The sequence below is a fragment of the Polyodon spathula genome, chromosome 5, assembly GCF_017654505.1.
Source record: "Polyodon spathula isolate WHYD16114869_AA chromosome 5, ASM1765450v1, whole genome shotgun sequence".
Taxonomy (NCBI): Eukaryota; Metazoa; Chordata; class Actinopteri; order Acipenseriformes; family Polyodontidae; genus Polyodon; species Polyodon spathula.
In genome coordinates, this window is record NC_054538.1 from 5,314,336 (window position 1) to 5,329,638 (window position 15,303).

At 37.4% G+C, this 15,303-nt stretch overlaps 1 protein-coding gene across 2 annotated transcripts in view; it reads right to left on the reverse strand.

Moving 5' to 3' along the window:
- Positions 1–1,564: 1,564 nt before the first annotated feature.
- LOC121315463 (dermatan-sulfate epimerase-like) overlaps positions 1,565–15,303 on the reverse strand; it is a 39,630-nt gene continuing 25,891 nt past the window's right edge. For both annotated transcript variants that reach the window (XM_041249577.1, XM_041249578.1), the window contains 3 exons: positions 9,620–9,859; positions 6,513–6,720; positions 1,565–5,802 (listed from right to left, as the gene is read on the reverse strand). In XM_041249577.1, coding sequence (XP_041105511.1) covers positions 4,050–5,802; positions 6,513–6,720; positions 9,620–9,859 — 2,201 coding nt within the window. In that variant the 3' untranslated portion in view covers positions 1,565–4,049. The remainder of the gene's footprint in view (positions 5,803–6,512; positions 6,721–9,619; positions 9,860–15,303) is intronic.

Below are 15,303 nucleotides of genomic sequence, written 5' to 3' on the forward strand. Positions count from 1 at the left end.
CTAAGACAGGGCCCATTTCAAAAGAGAGTTTGCAGTTTACTGCCCTGGAAGGTGTTGTGTTTATACTGAGGTTAGTTCAGGAGAGACCGTGTCTAATTTCAAAGGAAAGGAAATAATAAGAGCAACCTGCCTTTAGTGTAAACAGCCAGTAGACTGGAGATCCATGGGAAGCATAGTATGTCTGCAGTGTAGGGAGCTTACTGAGGGAGCTGCAGTACATTACAGTACATCACATACTTGTGATGCACGATACTGGATGCCTGGGACCAGCCTTGCTGTTTGCGGGAGAAAAGAAAAAGATGGGGTCCCTCTTCACCCAAAGTGAAGAGCTTGATTGCTTGCTGCTAAGCAGTTTTTATCAAAAAGTATACTTGCGTACTGCATTTTCTATAATTAAAAATAAACCTATGCTTTCTGGTTACTATCACCAGTTTTTCTCTAAAAGATGAATTATAGTTGTATTTTCTTTTACAAACAAGGCCAGAGCTAGGGGCTTTTTCTAACTAACCATTTTCTCTGACAAATTAACTCATGATATCCAGTAACGGCAGGGTGTGGTTTGGTCTTGCAGTATTGCTCACTAGAGGAGGATTTTTTAGGAAGTAGGCTGAAGTCTATTTTCTGTGATGGTATTAAGTCAAGATCTTATCACATTTAATTAACAAGTTTCACATGTTAGTTAGTATTGTGTTAGTATTTGTCTCTCATAATGTTTAGTGGATTCACCACTAGGAGTACTGCTCCCTCCTGAGTTTTACCTTCTTAAGACTGGAACGCGACGAGGTGTAGTGGTTATTATTGTACAACACTGTATATTGGAGAGGAATCTTGAAACTTGTGAAGTTGGAGGTTCTTGCAATTTGCATGCCTTGGAAAAGAATGAATGGATCATTTAGTATATTTTACGATAAGTGCATACCTCCAGGATCAGGCACTTGAGGGTTTTAGAAACTGACAAAGGAGAAATACTGAATGAATAAACAGCTACTTCTTGTAAATGCTTATTGTTAATGCTTCCTGGAAATTAAGCTAGGATCTGCGCTTCTCAGAATGTATTTGATTTTGAAGGATTAAGGGACAAAACTTCCTCAAAAAGCAAGGCTGAGTAATTAAGCTCTGAACTGATGTATTTCCTTTTCTCTAAATATATGTCACCCCTAGAACATCTTAAATAAAACTCCTTCCTGTTGCTGCCTCTTGTGCCAGATCATTATGCTTGACGTGATGAGGTGACTCAGAGTTTGCCTCCATTAGCCTGAGGAAATGTCAACTTCCAGCGAACATGAGCAACATTGCGCAGCCTGGACTTAATGACGCACCAAGCACTCCACATGCTTGTGCTTGTGGCAGGTGAGCCACTTGTAATCTCACATCCCATTTTGTCTTCTGCTAAATAAATATCCCTGTATTGTTTAAACTGAGAAAACTGCAATGTGACTGAGAGGAACAACAAGGAGCTGCAATATTAACCCTTTTTCTCTCCAGGGGTCTATTGAATCTTGCTACTTTGTTATGTACAGTCAAAGGCTATGAAGAATAAAAAACAGAACATCAAGAACAAATGTTGAAGAGCAGGTACTTTATTGGTTCATTGCCAAATGAATCAAGGTTATCACATTTCTAGGAATGATTAAAGACACTAACTGTTTTGACTTCAGTCATGAAACAATGACTGGGTGGGATGCACGTTCATATTCTGAAATGGTCTTATAATAAAGTTGAACATAGTTTGCAGGAGGTGCTAAACAACAAAGCAATACCTAAATCAGGGCTGACAGTCATTGTGTTAATATTTCATGGCTGATTTGTTAACTTGGTTTAAACATTATACAAATATCTTAGTAATTTAATGGAAAAATGCATACATGTTATGAGCAGAAATTAAGACTGGCCAATATAACAAAGCCAGCTGTGAGAAGGTTTGCTAGGTGGGTGCAAATATTTAATTTGTTAATTGTCTAGTGCAGTGGTTCTCAAATTAGTATTTTTTATGATGTCGGCAGACCACACATTAAACAGTATAGGTCACTGAAAAATAAGCACATAAGAAATCACTGTAATACTAAGAATAACCGTAGACTTACCATACTTTGTTTCCCTGCGATGGGTGAGTCTGTTTCTATGAGCAAAGTTATTTTAAAATTGGAGTTTTAAAGAACGGTTCTAGTATACTTTTCATTAACATGAATTTACCGAGAGGGAAGAAAACTCACTGTTTTATTTTTAAATTGATAATTACAGCAGAAATTGATTTATGTGAATTAATAATCTGTGAATTTTTTTTTTTTTTTTTACCGTGCAGAATAGTACAATGCGCGACAGAATACACTTTTGCCGAAGCAGTTCAATTAATAAATTATCAATACACAACATATAAAGCTCGCAATAAATATGCACATTGTTGTGAGAGGTCTTTCTGAAGTAAAAATGAGTGACATTCGTCACATTTGATTGTTTCACAGGTATGACAGTGTACAAGTGTATATAATTACAAGAAGCAAAACCTTGAAGCAAGAACACAAAGATTTAACAAATCAACAACTTAATGAAAACAAAAATGCTTCTGCAGCTGGTGTTTTTATTGATTTGATGATAAAGACGTGGTAATCGGTCTGTTGCGATAATGCTATGCTTCAGTACACAATTCTGCTGCTCAAGCACCCTCAGTTTTGTTATGTTAGTCTCCGTGCTGGTCTCAATCGCTTCGTTAACAGTGCTGACATAAACTACAATCGTAGCCTGTTAGTGACAAAGCCATTGCAATAATGTCAATAATGTATTTTTGTATTAGCTTCTCCAGGTCAGCGGTAGTAATGCATGGATAGTGAATTGGTATTTGCCTCATTTTCTGTATCTTTTCATTATCCACAATAATACATGATTGGCATTTTTAAATGCTTTGTCACTAACATTGGCTAACATTGCGGGTTATGTCATCTCTGTTGACGGAGCGATTGCGACCAGCACTGAGGCTTCATTCACTTGAATAAAATATAATAAACGGAAACGCTGAAAACCTCCAGTTTAATGTTTACAACAAATAAAGCGGAAGGATATATAATATTTTTTCTTTTATTTTTAAATTATTTTTTTAATCGCATCCGGTTTATAAGTGGGATACCACGCCAGTGCTTGTGTGTTGTGTTGCATTAACATACAGCCATATATTAATGCAACACAACACATGCCTTGTCATGTGTTACTTTACAAGTTGCTATTTTGAAAACACGTGCGTGCAACACATGAAAACTCCCTGGTAACGAATACATTTTAGAAACTCCAAAACTATATATGACAGAGAGTTAGACATTTTCCATGCATGCATTGTCTTCCTGCATCTGTAGCTGAGTTTTTAAGGTCTCAAATTTTAGGTTTGCAATCGGAAACTATGCAAACTATGCTGTGGCTTCCTTTCCGTAAATTATGTAACTTTTCCAGGGACCACAGATTGAGAATTACCGGTCTAGTGCAATGAAAGGAAAGTTTACTTGAGATAAAGCCTTTAAGGAACCCAAAACTAATTGGTTATTTAAAGGTAAACCTAGTGATATACTGGTAATCCAACACAGAACTAAGGTCTACATGTTCTTGCTTGTGGAATATATGTCTGGTAATGAGAATTTTTTTTATTGAAATACATATATTTCTTTGTTGCAAAAGCCATTGCAGCCATTGCTCAAATGGGTTAACTCTGTGTTAAAAGGAAGTGGCTCTCAAAATAGAACATCACTGCTACATTTTCGGACTGGAAGGCCAACAATATAATACAGTGTTTATATACACTGTTGATTCAGTATTCAGCATTGATCAAATACATCAAATTTCCTCTGAAAAAAATATATCTAATTTGACACCTATGTACAGTTCTTATACTCTTCTGATACATTACAGAGCTATTAATGTTTTGCATAGACCAATTTACCAAAGGCTCGCAAACTGAAAGCCCAATCATTTCACAACATCATTTACATTTGGCTTAGGTTCCTTGGGATGCCACTTCTCCACAGTTAGTCTCTGTAAAGATTATTCTCCACAACATTGCTTGCATTTTAACACTGTGCTTGTGAGCATGAGGAATATAAACACAGCAAGATGCAGCAGTCTATTAAAAGGATTGCATAGAAGCATCTCTGTGTGTGCAGACTTTGGGTCTTCTGAAATTGAGTCAAGAGTAATGTCAACAACAAAAAAAATGTGGCAATATTCAAAATCAGGAAGAGCCTGATGTAGGAAGCTGAGATTGTGGACTCAGTGCTTCTCACAATGGAATCCATTGGAACTTCTTTATATCTAAGACTTTTTACATACCCAACCTTTCTGCCTTTTGCACGGCGAAGGTCACTATAGTCCAGGAAATCTCTTGCATCCCCTTCCCCTTCTTCTGGGTTTTCTTCATGTACCTTCTTCCTGCTTTTTTGCCTCTGCTTCTTTTCAGCCAACTCAATTTGAGCAAAAATGTCAGGCAGGCTCTCTGAAAATCTGTTTGTTAGACTTCCTTTTCCAGCATTTTTGGCTCTGCCCTGCTTCCGGGAGAGAGTAAACATTTTCTCAATGACTTCTTCCGTTTTTTTCTTGTCTGAAAACTGCAGAAGCCGCTCTGCTGTTTTCCTGAAATTGTCAGTGTTCAGAACACGGGCCAGGATCTGCTTTTCGAGCTGCTGGAAGACGGGTTTGACATGTTGGAGATTGTCTTCAACAAGGCCCAAATAGTTGCTCACCTCCGGAGGCGGGGCATCCTTGACACCTGCCGCCCTCTCAAAGACAATCTTTTGATGGTCAGCGAGCACCATGGCAAAGAGTGGTTTGCTGACCACCTCCCCCGTGAGAAGGTATACTGTGTATGTGTGCTCATTTGCCACCAAATAAATGTCCACTCGTTGTGCATCCCCACGAATACTAAAACTCTGAACGTCCACATCAGGCCCAAAAAAGATGTATGCCACCCTGGTTAACGAGTTCTTCAGTGGCATAGTCACATTCACATAGTTAGATCCATTGTATGGGTAACCATGTGGATAATCCCTGTACCCCAGAACTCCTTTATCACTGTAGCCAGTGTCATCCATCCAAAACATTTTATACAATCCATCCTTATGTCTAATAAAGGCTCCATGGACCCCTTCTATTGCTGTCTCCTCAAAGGGCATATCAGTATTGTGAAAGTAAGAACTGGCTGATTCAACGGGACTGTCTTCCTCTAAGTGGATTTGATCCACCAGGAGCAATAGCTGAGGGTGCAGAAGAAGCAGGTTCCTCTGCACGCTCCTTATCTTCAGAGCAGGGTTATAGGCACTCATTCCCTCACCTCGAATAAATACCATTCCTTTCCTCTCCAGAGCTGCCAGCACCCTGCCCTGTGAGTCTCCAGCAAGCCCATGTTTATACTTGAGCCACTTGGAATTGCAGGCTTCAGTCATCTGACCTTCCCATGGTGCAAAGCAGCTCTCGGAAACAGCAGGGGAAAACATTAAGGCGTTGTTCAGGAAAGTGTACTTCGGCCCATACAGGGCTTCAGTTATGAAAGGCACGCCGTTGGGTGCAAATGTAAAGGAGTTCTGGTCTGGGTGCTCGTGACCAGCATTGAAGTTCCTCCACCCTTTGATCCACTCTTTGTACTTGTTCTGGTGCACAATGTCAAATATTGCACGCCCCCCCAGCTTTCCAGATTTGAAGGACAAGAAGGTATTGTTGATTTGAGCTGGTAGTGAGCTTCCATAGGTAACAACTCCCCAATCTTCAAAGAAGTGCAGTCTTGATCTTTCAAAATCTGGAGGGGGCATTGGCGCCAAAGAGGCATTATACCTACAAAGGAAAATAAAACACAATTAGTGACTGTAAGTCATGGATTTTATGTCAAAATGTGTGCTTTACAATACTTGGTTTTAGAATGATCTGATTTGAGTTTTTAGAGGAAGGCAGTGGAGTAATTAAAACATTGGTTTTCTTCACACTGTAACACCTGCAAAAGTTTAATTTATTTTCCACAAACTCTGCAGAATTGCATGTATATTTGTTGTACAAATATGTTGTTTTTGCCACTAGGTATCACATTCTTTCCAAACTGATCATTTAATTAAGATTGGGAACAGCTTGACATTGTTAAATATAGCTTCTTGACATATGACATCTCTGGACATTAGACATTTCTGAATCTAGTAATCATTTGTTTGTTGTTTTAAATTACAACAACATGCTGATAGAGGAAAGCTTAAGGTTACACACTTGTGGCTTATAAAATATTTATTATTATGTATTTCAGAACACCAACAGAGTGCCACAGTCCTGATCTGAAGGAATCTTCTTTTTTTGCACCCTCAGCTGTTGCTCTAGAAGTGTACTTCAATTTAATATTTCACCAAGAGTTGAATGTATTCAGCAAATCCACTTCTGATATATGGGACAGAATGACCTGACAATAAGATAATCCATCTCAATAAAATACCACTCTGATCCTGGGGTCCATGACAGTGGATGGGTGTGGACAGTGTATCCCTCACTGCTCCAGATCTTACCAGAGGAACTCAGTGTGAAGCGTGCACCACCGTTGGCCCTTCCCTGCCAAACCGGGCCCTTCAACCACTCGATTCTGACGGATCATCTGTGCCAGCCAGTTCCCGCTTCCATTGCGCATGATGTAATTATCCATGAATACCAGCTGACTCTCGGGTCCGTAGAACCAGTTGTAGTTGGAGTCTGCAATGGCCACACTCCTTTGAAAGCCTGGTATGACAGAAGGGTCATTTATTATTGTGACAAAATGGTGAATTCAGTTCCCATGAAAGGTGAGGGACTGTGGCACATGCTGCTGTCAGGTACAGAGACTTATGTAAAAGACATTTTACTTGAAAAGTCTCTGACTGGTACAAAATTGGTTCAGAATCATGACAAACTATGGCCCATATTCAAAGTAAACATGTTAGTGTGGTATACAGACAAGCAGGTTCCTATATATCCCCCCATTCAAATATTCAATAACATTTATCTTTCACAAAATAAAACTGATGCTAAAAAAAAATTCTGTAAACATTTTTATAAAATGTCTTGGGCAAATTAAGTGTTCTGACTGATTGTTACTAATCAAATGACCATGAATTTTTACACTACTGCATGGGTGTGAACATTCTTGAAATTTAAAATAACTGCATAAACATCAAAGCACGTTTGGGTCAACAAAGTGAATTTTGCCACCTTACAGGTGATTATAAACAAAACAGGCCACTTAGATATTGAACTTTTTCCATAATAATATATTAGTCTATCATTGTCACACAGTAAACAGTATGCATTTAAAATGTTAATACATTGCCTTGGGTGTTTTTTTTTGTTTGTTTTTATCTCAAAATCCTAATCTGGTCAGCCTAAAACCAGGGTAGAGTGTGGTTCCGTTGGACCATAGCAACGAAGAAATCGCACATGAAAAAAGTAAACAAAAAAAAGATTCAGATTTTAAAGTCAGTTTAAAAGTATTCAAGTAAACAACAGTACAGTAATTGCAGGCATCAGTTTGTACTAAAACGCAGTCAACAGTTGTGTCTGTGTTGGCTTTGACTGACACCCAGCAAACAAGCCTGCCTGCCACTCTGAGTTCAGCTGAGCATGCTTGGAGTTTAAAATAGAAAGGCCCCTTTCAAATATTTAGCATATTCCATTCCCCAAAGTGGGGCTAGGAGGGATAACAAGTAAACAAAGACAGCATGCCCTGATGAAGAATTGCTGAGAAGCAAAAAAAACATCTTGACTACACTGCTGTGTGTTCAGTGCCAGGCTGCACCAACAATGGTTACAAAAATCCTTGTATTATCTTTGTGTACCAGTTTAAGAAGTGCTATTTTGAGACTGACATATTCTTTGAGGTACTGCATGTGTAAAACGTAAGGAAATTCCAGTAGTAGGATGTAAGGGACGGTGCCAACCTTGCGGACACATTCAGTTCACACTAAGGTTCATTTTTTGTTGATTTTTTTTTTTTTAATTAAACTGAAGAGAAAGCAATTAACTGTAGTCAAGAGAAATTGTTCTTACTTTGTATCTGCAATGAGTCTTTGGTGATAATGATGCACATAAAAAGCCTAATCTTATATAAAGCCTAAGCTTTATATTTACATTCGACTTGGGGTAAAAGCCAGAACAAGCCAAACCCGGAACATTAAAAACAGCAGAGAAAGTTACACACACTTGGAAGACTATTTTGGGAATGAGAACTGATTACTTATTAAATGCTTGTCATCCCTAAAATATTATTCTGAAGTGCATATCATTTCTTTCCTGTTTTGTCTCGTCCCAGTGTTACCTCCTTCCACTATTGATATGCATAACTATGTTAAATAGGGAATGGAACAGACTTCATGACAGCTGTTTAAAAGCTTGACATCTTTAAAAGCTACATAGGCAAGAATTAAAAACAAAACAAAACAAAACAAAACAAACAGTGTAGACCTATCCATCCCAGCACTATCACTGTGCTTATAAAAAATCATTTCACCAGGAACCAGCAAAACAGTAAATAAACCAGCCAGGTGGCACCCTAGCAGTATAGCGGATTCAAACTTATTGTTCCCTGCCAATATACAGTTGTTAAAATACAGATTCACTCAAACTGACCCAAGCTAAATGATTTTTGAGTGATGACAGAAGGGGGAATTTCCTGATGAAAGTAACAATTCAAGGGGAGGAGAGGGTAGGGGGGGTCACAAAAGGTATTATATCTGTTCAGTTCCCCTTGTTAAAAGTTTACAATTTGAGCACTCTGTATAGCATATGAATGCTGTTTACAAAAGAATGGCACTTAGAGTAGATGGTGACTTTTTACATGATTATGTTCACATTGTGGTGTATACACAAACTGCAACTAAGTGTGAGAAATGTATGCCACTCAGATGTGTTATAAATCCAAATTAACTCACCACTGAGTGCATGCATGTACATAAAGTTAGTACATTCTTAGATTTAGTTTTAATGTAAGTTTTCAATGTTGAAAATATTAATTCTGGCACAAAAGACAGATCTCGATCGCTGTAACTAATGTTAGCTGACATAATTGTTTTGATGGCCTACTGTCATTTCAAACATTAAATTTACATAGCAATGTGTATGAAACATGCAGGTGTGCAGTTTTATTCTTACATTTTTGTTGTTTTAAAACAATACAATACAGAAAAACAATACATTCAAGCTGCAGTATAAAAATCAACACTTCATTCAGCAGGAACTAGTTCTTCAAGCCATTTTATAGTCTTACAGCAAAAGCTTAGGGACTATTTTGCACTAGTGATGGAAACATTTAATAAAAATGTACAGTTTAAAATAATTATTTTACAAAAGTGCAATAGCACACACTATCCAGTGGTAGTCCTGGGTGGTGAAGGTACTTTGCCTGATGAACCCAGGCCCTGCTATCATTTTATAAGTGCAAAAGCACACACTATCCAGTGGTAGTCCTGGGTGGTTGAAGGAACTTTGTCTCGTGAACCCAGGCCCTGCTGTCATTTTATAACGACTGCACACCCTGTTGTGTGTTATTGCTTGCTTCTACGCGTCTCATGACATTGACCAAATATGGTTAACTATAAACTGTATGGTTTCCTTCAGTAAAATAACAAAACATAGTATAGCCTTTTACCTGGCAAGATAGTTCGATACATGAAGGCAAAGTGCTGTTTGATCCAGGGGTGGTCAAAGTGGCTGATGTCAAAGTGTCTCTGGACCAGGAACATGTACTGAAAGAGGGATCTGGTGGTGTAGGTCCCATAAGCCACTCCTTCATACAAGGATCCATCAGTAACATCTTGCAGGAGTACCAGTGACTTCTCCATTATTGCAAAAACTTGCTTGGTCCACAAGTAGGCTTCCTGAAGGTACCCTATAATAGAAAAGACATAGGATTTCAGGTCAACTGAAAGCATAGGTTTTCTAAACAGATACAATAGTAAGTGATTTCAAAACCAAAAAGTTCAAAGTATAGCACCTGTGCACAGGGGAGAGCGTGATAACTGAACAGATGCACAAAACATTACCATTGACTGTGGTAAGACTTTAAGCTTGATTACTTGATTTATCCTTTTGCTTATTTATTCTTACTGATGACAATCTCTAACTTTGTGAACAGCAGAACTGAATCACTTCTTAATTCATCTAGCTATTCGGTATTCAATAAACTGCTTTACTTTACCAGGGTTATATATATATATATATATATATATATATATATATATATATATATATATATATATATATATATATATGTATTTAAAGAAAGCAGTCAGTTTGTTCAGGGCTGCTGGTGTGTGAGGAGCCTGATTGAAGGTGTGTTCAATCATAGTAAAAAAAAAAAAAAAAAAAAAAAAAGGTAGTGTGAGAAAGCCGTTTTTGTGTGTACTGTTTTGTTAATTTGTGTTACAGGTAAACCGCTTAGCTGTCCTGTGTTAGTTAGGTTCCTGTGTGTGTAGTTAGTGCTCTAGAAAGAGCTAGGTGTTTGTTTTGTTTATGTCTATTTGAATTTGATTTTGTGTATTTAAAACATCTATTTCTGGGTCCTGAGTTAAAGGGGCAAGGAACTTTGAGAGATCTATTACTATATCTATAGATATACTAATATATATATATATATATATATATATATATATATATATATATATATATATATATATATATATATATTATTTATTGATATACCTTTGTCATACAGTGTATTTGAAAGATTGAATTATTGGGGTTGGATTTCCCAGGTAATTTGAGACTGCCGTACTTCTTCCTCGGGGATGATGGTCTTCAATAACACCCTGACCCCCTGAATCTTCATGACAAAGAAATTGTTCTAAACTCCAGCTGGTTTCTTTAACAACCATCAAGATAAATGCCACAAGAATTTTGTGAATAGAGGCCAAAGTAATTGAATGCCCAAATTCTTATTTCCTTTTAAATTAGGACAATACAAAAGAGATTCCCTACTCTTAGTATAATGATCTGTCAACATCCTTTTAATCAAAACAGATCATTTCTTAGAAATCCAAGTTAAAGTACAGTAGGATCTTTCTTTTGGTATTTGAATAATAGATTGATACAGCCCTCAGTTGAGCAGTGCTAATATTGTGTAACACAGTCCTTTCCTAGATTACAAAGACATTTTACCAACATATGTAATTTAAAACACTTTTAATGTATACGCAATACATTTACCAAAACTTTTGCAAAACTACACACTGTTTTTCATGCAACCTTCAAAGCCAAAACTGGAAAAATGACATCTGGATATTCAAAATGGTAAAATACAAAATAATACCAGAAGAACATCACTCCCACCACCAGTATAGTTTCTACATATCCAGTGCATGTGAAATCTGCTACCGACTGAGCCCTTGGCTCCCTGCAGATCAGCCTCCGAGGATGAAGGAACAAAAGAAAAATGATCTAGTTGATCAATCCCAGAACCCACCCCGAAAAAAAAAAAAAAACAGCCTGATCTTTTACAGTCTTGGATGTTAATCTCATTGAATGATTTAAAACACATTCTCATGACTTTCTAATCCACTCGGGTCAAAAAACTCCACTCCACTGTACTTCCAAGCAGCAGTCAGGCCCTAATGTGGTGCATTAGGAAACATAATGCAAATGGATGGATTCTGTTAAAGAAAGTGATTAACTATCTACTCAAAATAAAAAACTGGCATTACTTATGCATATTCTTTTTTTTTTTTTTTTAAGCTGGAGAAGTACAGCCTTTGAGCATGTTTTCCATTTACAAAGCCAATTAAAATCAGCCACCAAATAAATTCATGTGAAATACTAAACAGATAAAATACTAAACCGATACTAAAATATTAAACACAAGTAGTTAAAGAAAAATGCATATGTTTTACTTTGCTTTGCATACACTTGTTGAAATTCTTTATCATTATAGCTGTGGCCAAAAGTTTAGAATTATCTAAATTTGCTTCATAAAGTCGAATGAAACCTGTTTTCCTATCATCATTATTAAGAAAGAACACAGGTGTGTTAGGTAACTATAGTATATGAATACTGTGAAGGGCTTGCCTTTTGTTTGTATGCTAGAAAATATGACAGCAGTGTATGGGAGTTTTTCTTCCTGCACATTGGCAAATATACTGATTCTGGTTTTCATATTCCTGTCTCAACAGCTTGCTCAGAACTTCTTCCAGCTCCCTTCTGGCCATTACTTCAAACCTTCCTCTGCTGGCACACTGGCTGGCAGGCTGCCTGGGGTTTCGGACTGAAACTGCAAACTAGTCCTACTAATTCCTATTTTAAAGTCTCCTTGTGACAATGTTTTTTTTTTTTTTTTTTTTTTGATTATCCCTTGCCATAAAAAAAACCTGGTTAAGTTTCACCTGGAGCAAAAAAAAAAGAATAATCTGCACATTGATACAATATGGGTCTGGTATCTTTTGTTTAGAAACATAACATTTTTCAAATGCCTAACGCTAGCCAACTACACAATGATAACAGAAGGGCAACTCCCAAATCAGAAACGCTCATGGCTAATGAATTGCACCTGACAAACTCTATCTGGATGTTGCCTTATAAATATGTGGCTATTATGAGGCACAGCAGTTCAGAAGAAAGAAATAATTGTTTATATTAGTTGTATGAATGCCATGACATTGGTTTGTTTAACGTTCCGCATCCCTAATCATACAGCAGCCAATAGGATAAAAACAAGTTACTCGTGTGGGAGAAATCAACAAAAAAACAGAAGGGAGACCGCATCAAAACAAGAACAACAACTCAGGTAAGACAACCATTAAATGCTAGAAGTATCAGAAACAAAATTCTAGAACTTGAAGCTACTGCACTAACAGGTAACTATGATGTGATAGGTGTTACAGAAACGTGGTTATCTGAGAGTGATGGGGACGAATATAATATTTGTGGGTATACACTGTATAGGAAAGACAGGCAGGACAGAAGAGGAGGAGGGGTAGCGCCATACATAAGAAACAGTCTTGAAGCCCAGGTGTTAAACCTGGACAAAGAAAATAAAACCGAATCAATATGGGTCAGAATAACAGACAAAAATTCAAAAGGCATAATAATAGGAGCATGCTATAGACCGCCAGATTCAGACGGTGAGCACAATAATCTGTTATACAATGACATTAGAAATGTGTGTAGCAAAGGAGAAGCCATACTAATGGGGGATTTCAACTTCCCCCAAATAAAATGGGAAAACCCGGTGGGTAGCGCGAAGGATGAAATAGAAATGGTGGAAATGACAAATGACTGCTTCCTAACACAATTTGTGAAGGCACCCACTAGAGGGGAGGCATGCCTTGATTTAGTCTTTTCAAATAACGAAGATAGAATAACTAAAACAGAGGTCAGAGAACCACTGGCAAACTCAGACCACAACATGGTCTCATTTGAAGTGTTTTTTAAATCCCCAAAAGTAAAGACTAAAGCTAAGGTTTACAATTTTAGAAAAGCAAACTATGAAGGTATGAAACAGAGACTAACAGAAGTAGATTGGAGTAAAATAGAGAAAACACCCACAGAAGAAGGATGGTTGTTCTTCAAAAATGTAGTACTAGAGGCGCAAAACAATTACATCCCTAAAGTAGACAAATCTAAATGTAAAACTAAATTGCCAAAATGGTTTAATAGATCAATTAAAAAAAATATTCAGCGAAAAAAGGCACTTTACAGAGCATTAAAAAAGGACCAAAAAGAAAGTACGCAGAAAGAGTACACAGAACTGCAAACGCAAGTCAAAAAGGAAGTTAGAAAAGCCAAGAGAGAAATAGAAATAAACATTGCTAAGGGAGCTAAAAACCCTCCCAGTAGTACTCAAAGAAATGAAAGAAGTAATTTACAAACCGCTAACCAAGATCATGCAGCAGTCTCTTGACACAGGGGTGGTACCGACAGACTGGAAAATTGCAAACGTAATACCGATCCACAAAAAGGGAAACAAAACTGAACCAGGTAACTACAGACCAGTAAGCCTGACTTCTATTATATGCAAACTTATGGAAACTATAATAAGATCCAAAATGGAAAATTACCTATATGGTAACAGGGTACTGGGAGACAGTCAACATGGTTTTAGGAAAGGGAGATCGTGCCTAACTAACTTGCTTGATTTTTTCGAGGATGCAACATCGATAATGGATAATTGCAAAGCATATGACATGGTTTATTTAGATTTCCAGAAAGCTTTTGACAAAGTCCCGCACAAAAGATTAATTCTCAAACTGAACGCAGTTGGGATTCAAGGAAACACATGTACATGGATTAGGGAGTGGTTAACATGTAGAAAACAGAAAGTACTGATTAGAGGAAAAACCTCAGAATGGAGTGTGGTAACCAGCGGTGTACCACAGGGATCAGTATTAGGTCCTCTGCTATTCCTAATCTACATTAATGATTTAGATTCTGGTATAGTAAGCAAACTTGTTAAATTTGCAGACGACACAAAAGTAGGAGGAGTGGCAAACACTGTTGCAGCAGCAAAGGTCATTCAAAATGATCTAGACAAGATTCAGAACTGGGCAGACACATGACAAATGACATTTAATAGAGAAAAGTGTAAGGTACTGCACGCAGGAAATAAAAATGTACATTATAAATATCATATGGGAGATATTGAAATTGGAGAAGGAATCTATGAAAAAGACCTAGGAGTTTTTGTTGACTCAGAAATGTCTTCATCTAGACAATGTGGGGAAGCTATAAAAAAGGCTAACAAGATGCTTGGATACATTGTGAAAAGTGTTGAATTTAAATCAAGGGAAGTAATGTTAAAACTGTACAATGCACTAGTAAGACCTCATCTTGAATATTGTGTTCAGTTCTGGTCACCTCGCTATAAAAAAGATATTGCTGCTCTAGAAAGAGTGCAAAGAAGAGCGACCAGAATTATTCCAGGCTTAAAAGGCATGTCATATGCAGACAGGCTAAAAGAATTGAATCTGTTCAGTCTTGAACAAAGAAGACTACGTGGCGACCTAATTCAAGCATTCAAAATTCTAAAAGGTATTGACAGTGTCGACCCAAGGGACTTTTTCAGCCTGAAAAAAGAAACAAGGACCAGGGGTCACAAATGGAGTTTAGAAAAAGGGGCATTCAGAACAGAAAATAGGAGACACTTTTTTACACAGAGAATTGTGAGGGTCTGGAATCAACTCCCCAGTAATGTTGTTGAAGCTGACACCCTGGGATCCTTCAAGAAGCTGCTTGATGAGATTTTGGGATCAATAAGCTACTAACAACCAAACGAGCAAGATGGGCCGAATGGCCTCCTCTCGTTTGTAAACTTTCTTATGTTCTTATGTTCTTATGTGTGTAGTT